Source organism: Lissotriton vulgaris, chromosome 1_1 (assembly GCF_964263255.1).
Source record: "Lissotriton vulgaris chromosome 1_1, aLisVul1.2, whole genome shotgun sequence".
Lineage (NCBI taxonomy): Eukaryota > Metazoa > Chordata > Amphibia > Caudata > Salamandridae > Lissotriton > Lissotriton vulgaris.
Genome location: NC_141685.1, coordinates 1,244,430,073 through 1,244,450,082, shown reverse-complemented (window position 1 = coordinate 1,244,450,082; position 20,010 = coordinate 1,244,430,073). Strand labels below are relative to the sequence as shown.

The window sequence follows — 20,010 nt, the reverse complement described above, 5'->3', positions numbered from 1 at the left end:
TGTGGAGATGTCGGCTCCATAGGGGCAGATGCACCGGCAGAGTCCAACTTCTTTTTAAGGGGAATATGGAAATGTTCCAACGCAGGCTCCGGGGTGATTTTCCTTTTGAGGAGAGAGAGCTTGCCTGTGTTGGCGTCGATGATGACCTCTCGACGCTCCTCGTCTGCCAGTGGTTGATGCCGTGGCTTCAGCACCACCAATGATGCCTTCGGCGTCGAAACCAGCTTTAAAGGCACCCCGGCCCCATGTTTCGGAGCGAAGGCCTTCGGCGCCGTTCTCGGCGGTAGCGTGAAGTGAATCGGCGTCTGCGCCTTTGCCGGCTTCTGTGGAGGCTTGTGCGGCACAGTGTCCTTTGGCTCGGTCGCCGCGGCCTCCTCCCGAATCCGCCGCAGGGACTCCGAGACCTTCTTGGTGAGGGATGGGGAGGGCCGGATCGGCTCGAGCGAGTCCTCCGAGTCCGGATTTGGGTCGGCGACCAAAGCAGCCGTCTTCGGAGCCGACGCGGCACTTCCCTTTGCTTTCTCGACTGGGATTGGTGCAGGTATAGACTTGGGGTCGTCCTGACGCTTCTTCGGGGCCTTCTTATGGTCATCGACCTTCTTGGCGTCGACGCAACTCTTTAGAGCGTCGACCAGCTTCGGCGTCGACGCCGCTGCGTCGGGCGTCTTAGCCTTAGGCACTGTGGTCTTCGGATCGGCCATTTTGGCGTGGCTCTTGAGCTCGACAGCCATTTTGGATTTCTTCGGCGCCGACGTCTCCGGCGCCTTTGACCCACCCAGTGCGACTTGCACTTTCGGTTTCGATCCTGATGGTGTTGACCCCGATGGCTTCACTTTCGGTTTCTGGACCGGGAGCGGCGCATCACTAATGTCCGTGGCCGGGCCAGGAGGCGGGGCCGTGGGACGAGTATTGAGGTCTTGGGTAAGGCCCGAAGGCGATCCCTCGACCTGGGCCTTATGATGGGGTTTGACCCCGGAGTCAGTCTGAGGATGCTCCTCCTCTGAGCTATCCTCCACGGTGGCAATGGCCCCGTCGTCGTCCCCTACCTCCTCGACGACTTCCTCGAACTCTTCGTCTCCCGCGTTGTAGTCTTCCTCGCCCTCCGACGCCGGGTTAGAGTCCGAAACATTTAGGATGGTGTTGTCTTCAACATCCTCTTCAAAGATGTTTTCTGGTGGGGGTGCCGAACTCTGGGCCTGCAGTCTTGCGGCCCGGCGTAGCTTGAGAGTCTTCTTCGACCGGAACTTTGAGCAGGCCATACACTTGGCCTCGTCGTGGTCCGGCGACAAGCACTTGTTGCACACTGGGTGCACGTCGATGTGCGGGTACTTTGAGGCACACACTGGGCACCTCTTAAATGGACTTCGTTCCATGTTGAAGTAGTCTGGAGCGTCGTGTAGGCCCGTCCGCGCCAACAGCACGCGGAAGGGCAGCAGTTGATCGGAGCCGATGAATAACCAACCCGACCGATAACCATACCGACGCGAGATCCTAAAGACCTTTTGGTCTCAAGTAAGGAAAGTTAAACAACTATCGATTCCGACAGAGGGAACCGAAACACATCCGAAACCAATGGCGGAAAAAAACAATCTGGGGATGGAGTCGATGCCCATGCGCACTGTAGTCCAGGGGAGGAGCCACCTATCTCGTGATACTTCGAAGACTCTTCCAGGACAACAATGTGCAATCATCCGGACCCAACACTAGGCGGCGATCTATGCACAGATATGAATTCAGCAGCCCACATGCCTCGAACCCTAGATTCCAGTGAAACAGGAGGGTGCAGAGATAAAGCTGGAAAAATAACTATACCTTAGCTTAAACAAAAATTCTTAGATGTACAAACTAGGTCTGCAAGGAATTTGGAATAATCCTGAGAGAATGACAAGGGGTATGGGAGCCAAATTGAAGAATAGGTACTGCGACTAAATCAAGCACTTTATCAGGGCGTTTCAATGATGTGAAATGTATCTCCGCTTTGAACAGCTTCTCGGCCAAATAAGAACCTCCACTAGCAAGATCTATTTTTCTTAAAAACAGATATGGGATCTTGCCAGTTAATGCGTTCAGAAACAGGTGGCAGACTAATGCCAACGTGCCCATGTGCAGTCTTCTCAATCATTTCTCTGTCATTGGACACCCCTTCCACCCTCTCCTTCCTTTGTTTCTCACTTACCTTCTTGCTCCACTGATGCTACAAGAATGAACTCATTTTAGATTAATTTTGGACTAAGACATTCATTAATTTGAAACAGTATGCAGGATTTCTGTAAAATATATTGGAAGTGTGTGCCCAAAAAAATAAAACAAAACAAAAATAAAGCTCTCACTGCGATAACCAATGGTTAGTTTGATGTTCTTTACTCATAAACCAGGATTAAGGGAAACATGCACGGCTGAAAGATACGACAACTATAAGTGCAGTGGCAATGCTTTTTTCCAATGAGCGAAATACAGTCCTGGTGTTTAAAAAAGAGAAAGGTTGGCAGTCTTCAAATCTTATTTACAAATGGTCTTTATGATTACCGTAATATTTTTACGATGAATTTCTCTGGTCTTTTTAAATGTAACTTTTATTCCCTCATTGTGCTGCTATTGTAATGGACCGAAAATGAGTATTTTAAACGTTTTATGTTGTTATTTGTACTTGTTAGTGTCTTGTTGAACAAGTTACTTACCTTGGGTAATGATATTTCTTTAAGAGACACATATTAGTTAGGGATTCCTTACCTTTGATTCCTTACCTTAGAATTACGCCCAGGTGTCAGACTGGATCCGGGGATTTTTTTCTTCAGCAGTACCCCTGCGCGTCGGTAGGTGGCAGCGGTCGACTCCGCGTTTGTCGTTGACATTGTGATCGTCGGAATGACGTCACGGTATCTATTTAGACGCCGTCCCTGCGCATGTACGTCAGTTCTTTACACGACACTCCACGCGAGAAGCGCAGAGCCATGCAATGCACTGCCCACTGGTGCACAAAACTAGGCCCCTGAAATGGGAGTCCCTTACTCTAAAAGTCAGTTCACAGAACGGGGAGGACGGGTGGGGGGGGGGTAAGGAATCCATAACTAATATAAGTCTCTTACAGATATATTGTTACCGAAGGGAAGTAACTTGTTCATATGAAAGACTATTAGTTATGAATTCCTTACCTTAGAATAGATACCCCAGCAATACCAACCCAGGGGGTGGGTCTGCGAACTAAGTTCACACCAGTTAGTCCTGGAGAACTGAACGAACAAAGAAACCGTCTCTCCAGACTTGGCTGTCCAGGCAGGAGTGTTTGGTAAACGTGTGCAGTGAAGCCCACGTAGCTGCCTGGTAGATGTCCTGAAGGGGGAATCCACGTCCCAAAGCAGTAGTGGCCGTCGCCCTGGTGAAGTGGGCGCGCAACCCTATTGGAAGTTCCTTTTTCGTTAAGGAATAACAAATATTAATGTAAAGAACAACCTATCGTTTTATCACAGCCCAACCATTCTTGTCCCCCACTTAGCCAAAACAAAGAGCAGATCATCCACACGGAATTGTTTTGCGCGATCCAGATAAAATAATCACACGTTTTGGATCCAGACGGTGGAACCTCTTTTCCTCTTTAGGAGGAGGCGGGGCGGAAAGAAGGTGGGCAGAGTGATGGTCTGTCTTATGTGGAAAGAGGTAACCACTTTGGAAAGAAAAGAAGGTCTAGTGCGTGGGACAAACCTTGTCCGGATGAACAGCCAGGAAAGGAGGCTTAGAAGAAAGAGCCTGAAGCTCACTCACCTTGCACGCAGAGGTGATGGCCACCAAAAAGACAGTTTTGAATGCAAATAGTCTCAGAGGACAATTATGTAGCGGCTTGAAAGGAGCGCACATAAGGTAGGTCAGAACAAGGTTCACGTCCCACTGGGGCATTTACAAAAGGAATAGGAGTAAACAGGTGAGTGAAGCCCTTATGGAAGCAATTTAGAATAGGGGACTTGAAAAGAGAAGGCTGATCAGGAAGGCGAAGAAAGGCCGAAATATAGCCTTTAAGAGTGCCCAGAGCAGCGTCCTGCTGGGCCAAAGAAATAATGAAGAGGAGAACCTCTGATAGAGGGGCAGAAAGGGGATTCACAGCCTTTGCGGTGCACCATGCCACAAATTTGTTCCAGCTACAGGCGTCTACCGTTTTGGTGGAGCGCCGCATGGCTGCCAAGATAACGTTACAGACTTCGGGAGGAAGGTCGAAAGCTGTCAACTGTCGTCGCTCAATCTCCACGCCATGAGGTGGAAGTCCATCCCCTGCTGTTATGACTAAAGATCATCCCGAAAAGGCAGTCTGATTGGAGTATCAGCACTCTGGGCAGAAGTGGTATAGGCGGGAAGGCGAATAGGAGACTGCAACTCACTCTTGAAGAACAGCGTTGCTGAGTGAGTGCCACCTTGGAAATTCCAACGCGTAGAACTGCTGACATTGCGCTTTCTCTTTGTTGGCGAATAGATCTACCCAAGGCTCTCCCCACTGCTGAAAGAGACCTTGCACCACCCCAGAGTGAAGACTCCATCCGTGATCCATCATGCACCTGCAGCTCAGTTTGTCAGCCCTGGTGTTCAGGGAACCCGGCAGGTGTTGAACCACCAGGGACATGCCCTGATGTTCCAGCCACTTCCAGAGACAACGTGCCCTCTGACAGAGGGTCCACGACCCCACCCCGCCTTGTTTGTTGCAATACCACATGACGGTGGTGTTGTCCAATAACACCTGCACTACTCTTCCTGTGATAGAAGGAAAGAATGCCTTCAGTGCAAGACGAATCGCCCGGAAGTACCAGAAGGTTGATGTGGAGCCCACACTCCACTGGAGACTAGAGGCCTCTGATCTCCACTTCCCCCAAGTGGCCGCCCAACCCCAGAAGTGATGCATCTGTCACCAAGTGAACTCTGGTTGGGGGAATGGAGGGGGATCTGCAGATGGCCCAATCCTGGTTTGTTAGCCACCACTACAATTGGTGTGCAGTGCCCTCCGAGATCTGGACGCAATCGGAAAGATTCCCCTGATTCTGTGCCCACTGGAACTTCAGGCCCCACTGCAGAGCCCGCATATGGCACCGGGCATAGTCCACCAGCAGGAGGCCATGAGGCCCAGCAGCCTCGGAGTCATTCTGACTGAGACCGGGATAGAGGATGAAAGATCGGAATCATAGCCCGAATATCCCAGACTCGCTGTTCGGGAGGATAAGCCAGAATCTGCGAAGTGTCCAGAACCCCCCATGAAAAGGGAGAGGGAATCAGCAGTGACTTCGGCACGTTGATAGTGACCCCAGCAAATGCAGGAGGTCCGCCGTAGTTTGGAGGTGGGAGAAACAGCATGGGGCGAACACGCTTTCAACAGCCAGCGTCGAGATATGGGAAGACTAGAACCCCAGATATGCGCAGATGAGCTGCGACCACCGCCATCACTTTTGTGAACACCCAAGGGGCGCTGGTAAGGCCAGAGAGGAGCACAGTGTACTGAAAATGCTCATGGCTTACCGTAAACCGTAGGTAACGCCGGTGGGCAGGTATGACGGGGATGTGTCTCGAGGGCAGACAGAACCTGAGCCAATGTCAACATTTTAAACTTCTTCCGGAGGAAGTGGTTGACATCCCCGAGATCCAAGATAGGACGCAGGCCTTTGTACTTCTTGGGTACCAGGAAGTAGTGGGAGTTTCAACCATGACCTACTTCTGGCACAGGGACTCGCTCAATGGCTCCCTTGGCCATGAGAGCAGCAACTTCCTGACGGAGAAGGGCCAAGTGATCCTCCGACATGCGATGAAAAGCAGGTGGCATGGAGGGAGGGGTGGCCGGGAAGGGGAGGGAGTAGCCCCTTTGCACTATCTGCAAAACCCACCTGTCCGACTTTATGTTGAGCCAGTGGTGGAGGTGATGGCGAATCCTGCCGGCCACTGGCAACGGGTGACCCTCAAAAGTCGGACTAGGAAGGTTTAAAGGCTGCTGCAGAGGGGGCACTGGTTGATGGACATGCCCGCTGGCCCCCAGACCATCAGCACCCCTTCCATAGCCACGAAAGGGGCAAAAAGCAGACTGTGTGGGGCATGAGGTGGTAGGGAGGCCCAAGGATCTGGCCGTAGCCCTGGAATCCTTTAAGCGCTCAATCGCATTGTCCGCTTTGTCGCCAAACAAGGGACGGCCATCAAAGGGCATGTCCAAAAGAGTCGATTTGAAATCACCCGAAAAGCGAGTGGACCTCAGCCAGGCGTACCGCCACAGGGCTACTGACGTTGAAACAGTCCTGCCTAGCGAGTCGGCGGTGTCCAGCCCACACCGTATGGTGAATTTTGCTGCATCTCTACCCTCACCAACTGCACGGGAGAGCACAACCCGGGTCCCTTCCGGGCACTGTGGCAGCACCTGCACGATCGTGTCCCACACAGAGTGGGTGTAGCGGCCCAAGAGACATGCAGTGTTGCAGGGATTCTGCTCCTACACAGAACTGTGCACAGAGACCCAGGACCTAAGTTAATTGTGGTGGACCAAAAAAACTCACCTCAGTACCTAGAAACCCTAACCAGCTAGCATCAGTGTAACATTAGCTCTTCGTCCTATAGCAAAGGAACCAATGATTAGACAACCCAGAACATGGAACTTAGGTTATACTCCGAAATGGTGGGAAGCAAGAACACTCTTTCGTTATACTCTCATACCAGTCCACAACAGGAGTAAAAAGAGACACAGAAAAGGTTAAAATATTTATTTTAAACATGCTCTAAGATGCAGTATCTTTTCTAATATAAGCAGGCATATTATTAGAAATAATATGATCAGCATTGTTACAAACTACAAAAGGAGAAATAATATTACAATGATAGTGAAAACTGGTATTATAGCGCCTAGTAAATTACCCTCCCTTGCTAGGAACTATGTTTTATAAAATATAGAAGGTCTCTTAGGCTTGTGTGGGGGACCCCATAACTCTAAGATCAGCAGGAATGTATCACATCAGGATCTGCAAAAGCTCTTTCTCTCTGGAAACGGAATTCTTTCAAGTGCCTAAAATCATGCCTACAGTGCAATATTAAAGGCGCCTGAATCTCCGTTGACTCGCAGCTGCATGTATGTTCGGTCTAAAAACCTGAGCCGATCCGCCCAAACAACAGCTACCTTGTTATGATAACCTTGGAGGCTTTAGCACTCACAATGCAGACTAAGGTCACGATGTAAGTCTAGGGATGCCGAAAACAAGCCTCTCTCATGTGAAGCAAGTCACACAGCCTAATTACAACAACAGCTATATGCAGTGTTGTGTGCAAGAGCAGCAAAAGGTAAAATGGCATTGAAACTTCTAATAAGCCTATGCTAACATAGCAATGTGTGCAACCAGGCTCAGCCCTCACTACAGCGGTCTTCACTGACCGCAGTCCTAAGCTGGTGGAAGAAAACATCTACTTCCCAAAAAGATTAAGCTTCTTGGATTCAGCATCAGGTTGAGAAGTAAGGAATGCGCACATGGAAGTTGAGGCTTGGACCACGAAGCTCTCAGGGGTAGGGAGTTGGGAGAGGAAAATGGGGTCGCCAGGGGCTGGGCAGTGGCATTTGGCAATCATCCTATTCACAAGAACCCCTGTGCTGGACTTGGACCAAGTGCCCAGGAGCATGTCCGTAAGAGCCTCATTGAACAGCAGAAGAGGTATCTGAAGAGGCCGCTGCTGGTTGAAGCACCTTGGTCAGGAGGTTAGTCCTGACCGCTACTGTAAGAAGCGCCAGTTTCAAGGCCTCAGCCGCCCTACGCAACATAGCGTAAGAGGCTCCCTCCTTCGTAGCCATAGTAGGGGGAGCAAGCATGCCAAGGTCTGGAGAACTGTCCAGACCACTGGCCTCACCCAACTCTTCTCTCCAGTTCAGTTCTTCAAACTGGTCTGCCAGAGGGTCCACAGACCCCTCCTGGGCCTCCTCACCCACCTCTGGTTGCCACTCAGGGCGACAGGGAACACCAGGGTAGAACAGAGGTAGAAAAGTACTGGTCAGCGCCAGTACCGGCATCAGTCCGGCGACGTGTCCACGTAGAGGGGGAGGCTGGGGTCGACGTCGGTTGGGGACACAACCGGCATCGGAGGGGGCAGAGGTATCGCCAATGGATTAGGCGTCAGAGGAGGTGTCATGAGGTTGACCAGCGCCGACCCGGATCCAGGCCTGGATCGCTGGGGACCTGCTGCGGCGACGCCGCTGGTATCGAATTCCTAGAACCCACAGTCGTGTTCATGGCACCCTAAGGCGCGTCAGCGGAGTCGGCAGCTCAAAGGTGGCGTGGAGGGCTTCGCAAAAACTACGAATTTGGGCAGGAGTCGCTCCTCCTCCCAAGAAGGGAAGAGCGACAGTGCTTCTTCACCTTCTTTTTGCGCTTCGGCTTACCCAAAGACGAAGACTTTGACGAGGAGTGGTGGGGGCTCCCCGACAGGTCCTGCAACCTCCCTCTCGACTGGGACTTTGAGCGGCGCAGAGCCGACTGCCGGGCCTCCAGAAGCTTTCGGGATCGCTCCCGCAAAGACTTCGGGCCATGGCCAGACAGTCGGAGGACGACTTTGGGTCATGGTCGCGCTCCAGACACCAGAGGCACACGAGAAGTGGGTCAGTCACTGACATCAGCTTGTGGCAGGAACCACAAGGCTTTAATCCGCTTTACCGATGTGACATCCCTGTGCACCAAGAGTCAAACAACTCGAAAAGAAGTAGACTAAAAGTCGAAAAAACTGTTGACCAGGGTACCGCTGTCTCCAGATCTGCGCTGGCTGGAGCGGAAAAAGGAAGAACTGACATCAGCGAGCAGTGGCGGCGTCTAAGTAGATACCGCAACGTCATTCCGGCGATCACGACGCCAACGACGAACGCAGAGTGACCAACGCCACCTACCAACGTGCAGGGGTGCAACTGAAGAAAAATTCCCTGGATCCAGTCTGACGCCTGGGGGTAATTCAAAGGTAAGGGATCCAAGGTAAGGAATCCATAACTAAAAGACTCTTTCAGATCTATGTTGCACTTTTCTGATCTATAGTGATCGAAATAAAGTCTTCTGAACTGAACTGATTACCATAATATATTTATTAAACACACAAATGTTGTGAGTCTTCAACTCTGAGCTGTCTATGTGTGGCATTTCCATGTTTAAAGCAGACACATAATTTGAAGGCACCATATGTGACGCTTTAAGTGACAATTTAGCGTAATAAAAAACAAAGCAGCAGTGTGAATGTAACAAAACAGATGCCAGAACTCTCCCCTTTTGTGCAATGTATTGTTTAGAAAAAACGTTTACACATCTACAGTGCCCCTGAAGTGCCTATGCAAGGTTCATGAAATTTAAGTGCTCATGGCTAAAATCCCAGTTCCAACTTAGTAGCCATGATATGTATGAAGACAACTGTGCGTGGGCCAAGAATAGGAACAAATAGAGTTGAAGCAGCACAGGATTGGAAAAGCTGTTTGTGTTACCAAGTAATAATAAAAAGCAGGGGAAGTGCAGGACATGACTGTGGTGCAATGGCAGAGTTGTTAATGTTTGTCCCAGAAATGCAATAGTTGGAGTGGTGGTATGTGTAGGTCATGTCTGAGGCGCATTGGCAGAGCTGTGTATGTATCCCAGGAACAGTAGGGAGTGGTACAGTTCAATATCTAGGTGCAACATTTCAGCTGTGTGCACAATCGGGTAATGATGCAGAGCAAGGTGGCACTGGCGCATGTGTGTGGGCTTCAGTTATTTGAATAGTATGTGGATACAGGTAAAGATTTGGGTGAACTAAGAGTGCGGTTCTTCGGTCTCAATGCCACATTGCCAGGGTAGTGCAGAGCAGGATTGAATGTAATGATGGAGTCCCATTATTGGAGTAATAGGGAATGCTGAGGGGTAGCCAACAGTATCGTAAAAGAAGGGGTGATGCAGGTTCAAATTAAGATGTGCTTCTGCATAGCTTCGCTACAAGTCAGCCCCAATACTGGTATAGCAGAGGATACTGCTGAGAAGAATATGGCTGTACTGCCAGAGCGGTGTTTTGGACACTGTACTGGCATATTAGAAATGCTTCAGGCCCTGACAGAAGTGCATAAGGAGAGCTCAGATTTTCGGTCTGTTAGTGATGGAATAACAGTGGGTGAAGCAGGGTAGGACTGGGGCATCTTGCAAGAACTGTGTGTGGATCCTTGTGCTGGCATACAGGATGTACTCTAGGTCAGGACAGATCTAATTTGACAAAATTGTGTATAGGTTGAAGTACTAGAAAAGGACTAAGTTCAGTAGGCCAGAAATACAATGCGTTGGCAGAGATGTGCAGTATGTTGATTCCGGTATCGATATGGCAGTGGGTGTTCTATAGTATGGCTGAAGTGCTTTGGCAGTGTTCTGGCACTGGAATTGCAGAAGTACTGCAAGTACTGTATTTGGTGATGTTGGATCCAACTATCCTGCTTTAATATTAGTTAAGCATGTTTAGTAAAATTTAAAGGAAATGTAAAACTCGCTCAGAGTTTGTGCATTTTAATATAGATAATATCAACAAAAGGGGGAGAGAGAGAGAGAGTATTCCTTTGGAATGGATTCGTTCTCCATAAGATATAAATTTTTAACAAGAGGAATCCATTGGGAAGTGGGGAAAAAGGTGTCCCTACTGAGGTTGGAAACACACTTGTTGTTTTTGGGTACCCCTCACTAAAAAAGTGAAATTTACAAGTGCAGGTGTATCAATGTACCTACAGAACAACCGCTGTTTAGCTGACTGTTTTGTGATTAGAGTTTGTTACTCCATGAGTCCGTGATAGCGTAGGGGTTACTCGTGCTTCCTTGCTGCCAGTCTATCAGGAGAATCCCTCTTCGCTGCCCCTCATGCCAACAGAGCCGGCGTAAAGTCCACTTTTTTAGAAAAATAAAAAGTTGAAATAGAAAAACGTGAGTAAGGTGGGGATTTGTGTACCCCAGTCCTGAAGATGTTTTTACATCGAAACAGGTTGACACACACAGGAGGTGGCGCACATTATTAACGCCAACACCTCCAACTCCTTTTTATTAGTACCAACCCAGGGGCCAATTAAAGTTGGTTTGTTACCCCACGAGCCAGGCACTTTTTAAATCCCACTCACTATTTAAACCCCACCACTGCACTCACTTACACTCCCCCTCACTAACACCACACATAGTCATATCAGTGCTCCCACGTAATCGTCGGTCGCAGCACGCCGCATCCCGTAGAGGGATGCGAGGACCCCGATGATTAAGCACGACACCAAGGGGCCTGTTGGTGTGTGAGGGATACCCAAAAACAACAAGTGTGTTCCCAACCACAGTAGGGACACCTTTTTCCCACTTCCCAATGGATTCCTCTTGTTAAAAGTTTTAATAAAGATATCCTTCCCACATTTTATAGCTCAGACGTTTCTATTAGATAGTAGTAAGTGAATGGTTTATTATGTAGTTAATTAAAACCATTACAATGTTCCATAACATAAAATATATTACATATTACCTTCACGTACTATAAAAAAAAGGATCAGATGTAATTGATTAATATCAAGTTTAAAAAATATTTTGCAATTTTACAGGATCCGCAAATATTGCGACATTATTCGTTCTTCAATTTCTCAAGGTGGGTTAAAAATTTGATTATGTAACAAATTAATTGTGGTCCTTTGAGTCCATACTCGTTAATATTGCCGATCTGCAGGTACGGATGCATAATATTTCAGGCATTAGGTTCACAATGACGCAACACGTTTGGTATGCATGAAAACAACAAAATATAGATTACAATGTATACCCCAAAGCGTAGTCATCCTAAGGTTCAATTAGTGTGTTGCTCCAATATTTAGAACTGCAATAGAAGCCATAATCAGTGGCCAGTAACACATCCACAATTTCAGGGTCAGGACGTCTGGTTCTTTTATGCTAGATTCTGCAGTTGGGTCATGTATCTGTGGATTTTGGAAAGCACTTGCAAACCAGAGGCTGGATGATGGCCATTACCCTTACTGACCAACAGCTGCAGATTGTGGAAGCTAGCTCCCTACCACAAGGGGCAGGGGGTGCGCCAAGTGAGTTATTTTGTAATAATAGGCCCAGTCTCTGGGTGACTGCCCCGGTCTAGCGCATCAGGCTCCACAACATCAAGTTACCCTCCTCAAACACTCAATGGGATGTGGCTGGATGAGGGTGAAGTCCTCCTATTCGTGAACATTACTGAGCGACTCCCAGGAAAAGAAGAATCCCGTTCCACCACCTGAACCACAGTGCACATGCTAGCTGTCAGACCCGGGCTCCAACTAAAGAGTTCTCACAGGTCAGACTTAATTGATCATCTTCTAGATGACAGGCATGGGTATGCAGCATAAAAATGGTGATCTGGGGGCAGCATGCCCAGCCTTCAGCAATGGAACTAGAGCACAGTAGTTGTAACCATGGCTACTTCACCCATCCCCCAACTCCAGTTATAGTCACCAGGTGACAGAAATGAGGAGGTGAAAGCCTGCTGATGGACGATTTTCAACTATTGCGTATTAGAAAGTGCAATGAATCGTGAGACATTAGATTTTTGTGCAGATATGTGGGGCAAGCACCTATAAGTGTTATTCTAACCCTGGATGAATTATGCTTGGCAGGACTGTCCGTCCAAAGAGAACATCTTACTTGCGATACAAACTGAGCTCAAGCCTGAAAGGATGGATGCATGTTTACACCCAAACCTCCAGAGGTGTAGGCTGGGGTGTAGACCTACCACTCTGATTGGGAAAGTAGGTCCTTTGAGATAGTGTAAGTGGGGGGGGGGGGGAGGGGGACAAAGAGTCGCAGGAGTTCTGCATCCAACACCCTCCTAAGCCAGCCCAAATAAATCAGATTGGCATGAACCTGGTCATGGCCCAGCTACCTCAATAATGGAGTGAAGAGTATGAGGGGAAATAGAGAATGAGGCGGAAAATCCCACCTCAAATGAAACATACCCCACAAGGCTTTCTGCAATGGACACCGGACAGCACAGAAATGTTGGCAGTGCGAGTTCTCCTAAGTAAAAGAAAAGGTTCACCTGAGGATTGGCCCACAGATCAAAGATGTTCTGCTATAAATTTCTTGCATTATTTTATTGAAATACTTTGGGAAAATGTGAATCTTAATGTTGGTACTATGATTCTGATGAAATACTAGCCTTTTGACAACATATTGATCTATGCGTGGAGGGTGCTACAAAGCTATCCCAGTGGGTAAAACATTTGCAATATGCATTTGGAATATTTATGTAGAGAGAACCTATTTGCAGAGTACCATTGGAAACTTTAATTACAATGACATATGTGGATAACAAATGAGCAGTAAAATCTTCCTGCCGGAGGTGAATGGTGAGAATAGTTTACTACTTTAGCAGGACCACTGTGTGAAGTGCCCCGTTCTGCAAATTCATTTTACACCTCACAACTTCTCTATGAATAAGTATCCAATTTACTTTCCCCAACTTTTCACTACCATTTGGTGAACATAAGCTAGGAAATTAAAATGTGTTGGGAGAAAAAAAAATACTCACTTGGCCTTTTCCAGGATTCTCTTTTGGAACAAACAGAGAAACCACCGGTCCGTATTTCTGACATTCTTCCCTCATGTCTTCAACCACTTCTATGAGACAAAGAATACTGCTCAGCAAGGAATAGGTCACAAAATAGGATTAAGTCAGACTATAAGCCAGCAACTATGCAACCTGAAGTGGAGCTGATTTGAAAATTTTCTTCAGGTACTGCATACATCAAAATAGTTCCATTAAATATGCCTCATTTATTGCTTGCATCCAAATAAATGCTCAATCGTAGGTTAAAAAAATAAAAATAAAAAAACACTTGCAACAGTATTCAGAATTACAAAAATAATCTTGTCATTCGTTTTTTTCAACCAACCCTCTCATTCCCTAAACACTCCATCTTAAGGGCAATCGGTACATCTCAAAGTAAAGGCAACAATAGAACAGGAAATGGAGGGCTGTGTAATGAGGAAGGAAACTGAAATACAGATTATGCACTGTGACTACATAAATGCAAGACTCTGGGTACATCAAATAATAGAGTTCTAGAACTCCTAAAATTAAAGAATGAGTGAACTCCCATGGTAAAGTGTTGTACCTTGTATTAGATTGTCGTGGGGTACATTAACCTATAGAACCGCCCATTAAAAGCATAATGGGGACTTTAGGTTGCACAATATCAGAAGCTACCAGATTAGATTTGTATGTCTCTATAAAGGCAGCCTCTTCAATTCAAAGATTAGTTACTGGGTTTAAGACTGCCATAGATGAAAAACATCTGCTACTAGAACGTGGATAGTGTTTCTGACCCTCTGCAACACCAAAACATCAGCCAATCAGGTGCTCTACAATCACGCCCAATTCCGAAAACAGGATATGCCAGACCTCCAATATTTCTCGACCATTTCTGATACAGAAAACCAGACAGTCCTACCTCTAACACGATCAGTCCATATGAGAATGAAATATAATTTATAAAGCAGTAAAAAGTTTTCTTCCTTTTCCAAAGTACATCTCTTTAGGAAGGAACATCCCACCTAGAGGCACCTTATCAGTCACTAATTTGTAACCACCCACTTCTTCCATACCTAGGTCTCAAAACTTCTAATTTTGACTGGTTCCCTGCTCTCTCCATCTCATAAAAACGTGACTTACACCTTTACTGCCAGGCACAGTGCTCACATTTGTCCTACTTGGGTACAGGCTTAAATCATACACAGGCCCTCATCTACATAAACACTCTTTCATTACAAATGGCGAGTAAAATAGCAGTACCTGAATTTCCTTTCAGGGAAAAAATTGGGCACTCCTAAAAGCGAATTCATTCATTAAGGTTTGTAATACATAAGTAATGTAATGCTCTCTGTTGCCCAACATATAATACTATTGGCCGTTTAAAACTGTACCTCAAAAAACAAATTGTTTCCTTCGTGCAAGATCACCAAGATATTGATCAATACATATTACTAAACTATCTATATACCATCTGTTCTTCACCAACAGATGATGGGTATTTAATAGGCTCCACTTGCTCTCTGGCGTCTGTGAATCAGCACCACATCTGGCTGTTCTCCACCCATATGCAACAAATCTCTTTGGAGATGTTGGGTGTATATAGTAAGTTACAGGAGGGCAGTAGTCCCCCCCTTCACTTACTTGCTCCCCCGCTAGCATTAAGCCAGTTCTTGTACCGGGATGACCATGGAGCAGAAACTATCTTCCCCCGTTCATTCCCTTACCTCGCTCCTCCTGTTGCAAATGTTTGCAGGGGTCGAAGAGATGCAACCTTCAGACACATGCTCCAAAATGTTATGCTCATCGACACATCGCTGTACAGAAGGGGCAGTCTACAGAGAGGGGCAGTACATTCTGGAAATATGCCAGGCGAACTACAGAGAGATCACAGAGCCAGGCGTCTGGAGGCCCCTCGCATTGCAGACAGATAGTGAAAAATACCTTTACATCCCATGGAGCAGAAAGCATCCCTGCACAAGAGGAGTAGTCAGAACTGAGGGGGCAGTGAATTCTGTCATTACACCAAGGGAAATACCACTGAAGACTTGCATGAAGTCCGAAGCTAAACCTTTGAATAAAAAAATGTAACCCCAATTAATTTAACTCGAGACATTTATGGAACGTTTACTGTAAAGTATTAAAAATCGGGTTGGGACATTTCTAAAGAAGATTAATAATAGTTTGTCAGTCCTTAAGTCTTCGGTCCATAAGCAACTGACAGGTTGTAAGATAGTCTCTGGTGGTACATCTATTAAGTCTGACCTGATTTCTCTTGTGACAAAAGGATTTGGACACTAAGTTCGATGTCCCAGTCCGACCATGATGTGCACACTGTACCTACAAACTCAACAGCGCAAAAACAGAATGCTGATTCTGTACTAGATAAGATTACTGTTAGCCATACATCCAAACCTGAATGTCCTACTACAGAGTTAACAGTTCTTTAATTACCCTCACATGCCACTCATATATATGTCAAGGTGGTTAGTGTGCCTCCCTTCACTGACTTCAATCAGAAAGAAAACTTTGGCCAGCTCAAAAACAAGACCATCTATTAGTTACATGTGCCCTCTGGAGGCCTATCAGTTGTCAGATGAGGTGGTCATAGTAAGATATCTCTTGGATTGGTTGGTCTTCCAAAATGAGATGAATTAACAATCGCTGGAATATATCGAATATGATACTTACCAGTATGCATCTGTTCTTGGTATGTAGGGGTGCTGACATTCATATCTGTGCATAGATCGCCGCCTAGTGTTGGGTCCGGATGATTGCACATTGTTGTCCTGGAAGAGTCTTCGAAGTATCACGAGATAGGTGGCTCCTCCCCTGGACTACAGTGCGCATGGGCATCGACTCCATCCCCAGATTGTTTTTAGCCATTGTGGCCAAGATGGAGTGAAACTCAGTGAATGATGACCATGCTATGAGCATATGTGAAAGCTGCAGCTGCTACAGGCGCCGGGGAGGAGGGCGGGCGATATGAATGTCAGCAGCCCTACATGCCAAGAACAGATGCATACTGGTAAGTAGCATATTCGGTTCGAGGCATGTGGGCTGCTGAATTCATATCTGTGCATAGAATACATAGCAGTCCCTCCATTAGCGGCGGCCGCCCATGCCAGCTGCAGCAGTTTGAAAAAGTGTTTTGAGAACAGCCTGCCCTACAGCTGCCTGCTGTTTGGAGTGCACATCAACACAGTAATGCTTAGTAAATGTGTGTGTGGTAGACCATGTGGCTGCTCTACATATGTCTTCCAAAGGAATGTTTCCAAGGAATGCCATGGAGGCCCCCAACTTTCTGGTGGAGTGGGCTCTTGGTGGAATGGTAAGAGTACGCTTAGCTTTCAGATAGCAGATCTGGATACATTTAACGATCCACCTAGCAATACCAGCCTTGGAAATAGGGTTACCTTTTTGGTGTGGTGCAAAGGTGACAAAGAGTTGCTTAGTCTTTCTAAAATGCTTGGTCCTATCAATGTAATACATTAGGGCCCCTTTAACGTCAAGGGTATGGAGCATCCGCTCCGCCAATGATTCAGGATTTTGAAAGAAAACCGGTAATTCGATTGTTTGGTTGATGTGGAACTGTGACACAACCTTGGGCAGAAACTTAGGATTAGTGCGGAGCACTACCCTGTTTGAATGAATTTGTATAAATGGCTCTTGGATTGTGAGGGCTTGTAATTCACTAACCCTCCGTAGCGATGTAATTGCTACGAGGAAAGCCACTTTCCATGTCAAGAACTGAATCTCGCAGGAATGCAGTGGTTCAAAGGGAGGACCCATCAGCCTGGTAAGAACCACATTGAGGTTCCACTCAGGGGCTGGTGGAGTACGTGGTGGAATAACTCGTTTGAGGCCTTCCAAAAAAGCCTTGATGGCAGGCACCTTGAAGAGTGAAAGGTGCTGTCTATTTTGGAGATAAGCGGCCATTGCAGATAGATGAATGCGAATGGAAGTATAGGCCAGATTACACTTGTACAGATGGAAAAGGTAACAGATGATGTTCTGAATAGAAGCATCCAGCGGGTTAATGCCGTGGTTTGCACAATAAATGACAAACCGCTTCCATTTTGCCGCATAGCATGCTCTAGTAGTGGGCTTCCTCGCCTCCCGAATGATGTCCATGCAGTCGGGAGGTAAGTTTAGGTAGCCAAACTCTAGGACTTCAGGAGCCAGATCGCCAGGTTGAGCTGTTGCGGATCTAGGTGCTGAATGTCGCCATGGCTCTGCGTCAGAAGGCTGGGTGTGAGATGTAGCCTTTGATGCGGTACCACGGACAGTTCTAGAAACGTGGTGTACCATGGTTGGCGAGCCCACGTTGGAGCAACCAGGATGAGAGTCATCGAGTGCTGCCTGAGCTTGCGTGCCACCAGCGGTATCAGAGGTGCTGGAGGAAAAGCGTACGCAAATTTGCCTGACCAGTTCATCCATATCGCATTGCCCTGCGACTCTGGGTGTGGGAACCTGGCGGCGAAGCTTTGGCATTTTACGTTCTCCTTTGTGGCGAACAGGTCTATCTCTGGATGACCCCACCTTTGGAAGTACGGCTGGAGTACTGATGGATGTATCTCCCACTCGTGCATCTGGTGGCTGTGCCTGCTGAGTAGGTCCGCCATCTGATTGTCCTTGCCCGGGAGGTGCTCTGCCATGAGGAAGATGTTCCTCTGAATGGCCCACTTCCACATGCTCTGAGCCAGATGAGACAGCTGCGGAGAGTGTGTGCCTCCCTGCTTTTGAATGTAGTACATTGCCGTCATGTTGTCCGTCCGAATCAACACAACCTTGTTGCATAGATGTACTTTGAAAGCCTTCAGTGCCATGAAGATCGCCATCAGTTCTAGAACATTGATGTGCATCTTCCCCTGTTGCTGCGTCCACAGTCCCTGCACAGTGTATTGGAGTACATGCGCTCCCCATCCCTGGAGAGAGGCGTCCGTTGTCAGGATAATCTCTGGCACAGGCTCCTGGAACGGTCGGCCCTTGCAAAGGTTTCGTGGATTCCACCAATGCAGAGAGTTGTATGCCCGACCGCTCACCAACACTAGGTCTTTCAACTGGTCTTGAGCCGGAGTCCATTGACGTGCTAGGCACTCCTGAAGCGGACGCATATGTAGTCTGGCGTGCGGGACAATGGAGATGCAGGAGGCCATCATGCCTATCAACTGCATGAACACTCTTGCTGGAAGCGAGTGTTGAGGTCTGAACATTTGGATCAGCGATTGAATGCTGCCGTCTCTCACTGAATTTGGCTGGGCTGTGGCCGCCAGAGTGTCTATGGTCGCACCCAGATACTGCTGTATGTGGGCGGGCTGGAGATGGGATTTTGGGTAATTCAGTGAGAATCCCAGATCGTGCAGGAGGTGAATGGTGTGGGACACGTGGTCTGCGCACTGCTGGGCTGACTTCGCCTGAATGAGCCAGTCGTCCAGATAGGGGTAGACGTGGATGTTTTGACGTCTGAGATGCGCCGCCACAGTCGCCAGGCACTTTGTGAATACCCTGGCTGCCGTGGTGACCCCGAAAGGCAAAACCTTGAATTGGTAGTGCTGGTTTTGGATGGTGAACCTGAGGTATTTTCTGTGTGAAGGATGTAGCGGAATGTGGAAGTACGCATCCTTCAGGTCCAGAGTTGCCAGAAAGTCCCCCTGTTGAAGCAGTGGGAGAACTTGCTGCAGTGTTAGCATGTGGAAATGCTCGGACAGGATGTAAAAGTTGAGGGGCCTGAGATCCAGGATGGGCTTGAGGGATCCGTCTTTCTTTGGAATCAGGAAGTACAGGGAGTAAACTCCCGAGCCTCTTTCCTGCAAGGGCACGAGCTCTATTGCCCCTTTTTGCAGCATGACTGACCTCCTGCTGCAATAAGTGCAAATGCTCGCCGGACATAGGACGGTGCCTTGGGGGTATGTTGGGTGGAGTGGATGCGAGCTCCAGACAATAACCAAATTGGATAAGCTTTCTGACCCACCTGTCCGTGGTGATGGACTTCTACACGGGCAGGAACTGCTGGAGTCTTCCCCCGACCGGTGTTGTGTGGTCGGGGGGCAGTGACAATGCGTCACTGTTTGTTGGCGGTAGAGGACCTGGAGCTGTTGTTGCCACGTCCTCTGCCCTTGGCGTTGTTGCCGCGGTATCCACCTCGACCCTTGTTGGCATAAGTAGTCTGGGTGTTGCCCTTGTAGAACTGCGCGGACTGCGAAAGTTGACCCCTTGAGGTGCCTCTAATATTGGAGCGACGAAAGGACCCACTCCGAAACTGCTGGGACTGCAAGGCACCCATGGATTTTGCAGTGTCGGTGTCCTTCTTCATCTTCTCAAGGGTGGTATCAACCTCTGGGCCAAACAGGTGATCTGGGTTGACCGTTTGGTTCAAGATGGTGGTTTGAATGTCCGGCTTGAACCCAGATATCCGCAGCCATGCATGTCTACGAAGCATAACGCTAGTATTAATTGCGCGTGCTGCGGTGTCAGCCGCGTCCAGAGCGCACTTTA

General features: G+C 48.0%; 1 protein-coding gene across 1 annotated transcript in view; it reads right to left on the bottom strand.

Annotated features, from left to right (window-relative positions):
- The window catches only part of UHMK1 (U2AF homology motif kinase 1), a 229,876-nt gene that overhangs the window by 14,027 nt on the left and 195,839 nt on the right, over window positions 1–20,010 (bottom strand). The window contains exon 7 of the mRNA XM_086964500.1: window positions 13,513–13,601. Within this exon, the coding sequence (XP_086820626.1) occupies window positions 13,513–13,601 (89 nt within the window). The remainder of the gene's footprint in view (window positions 1–13,512; window positions 13,602–20,010) is intronic.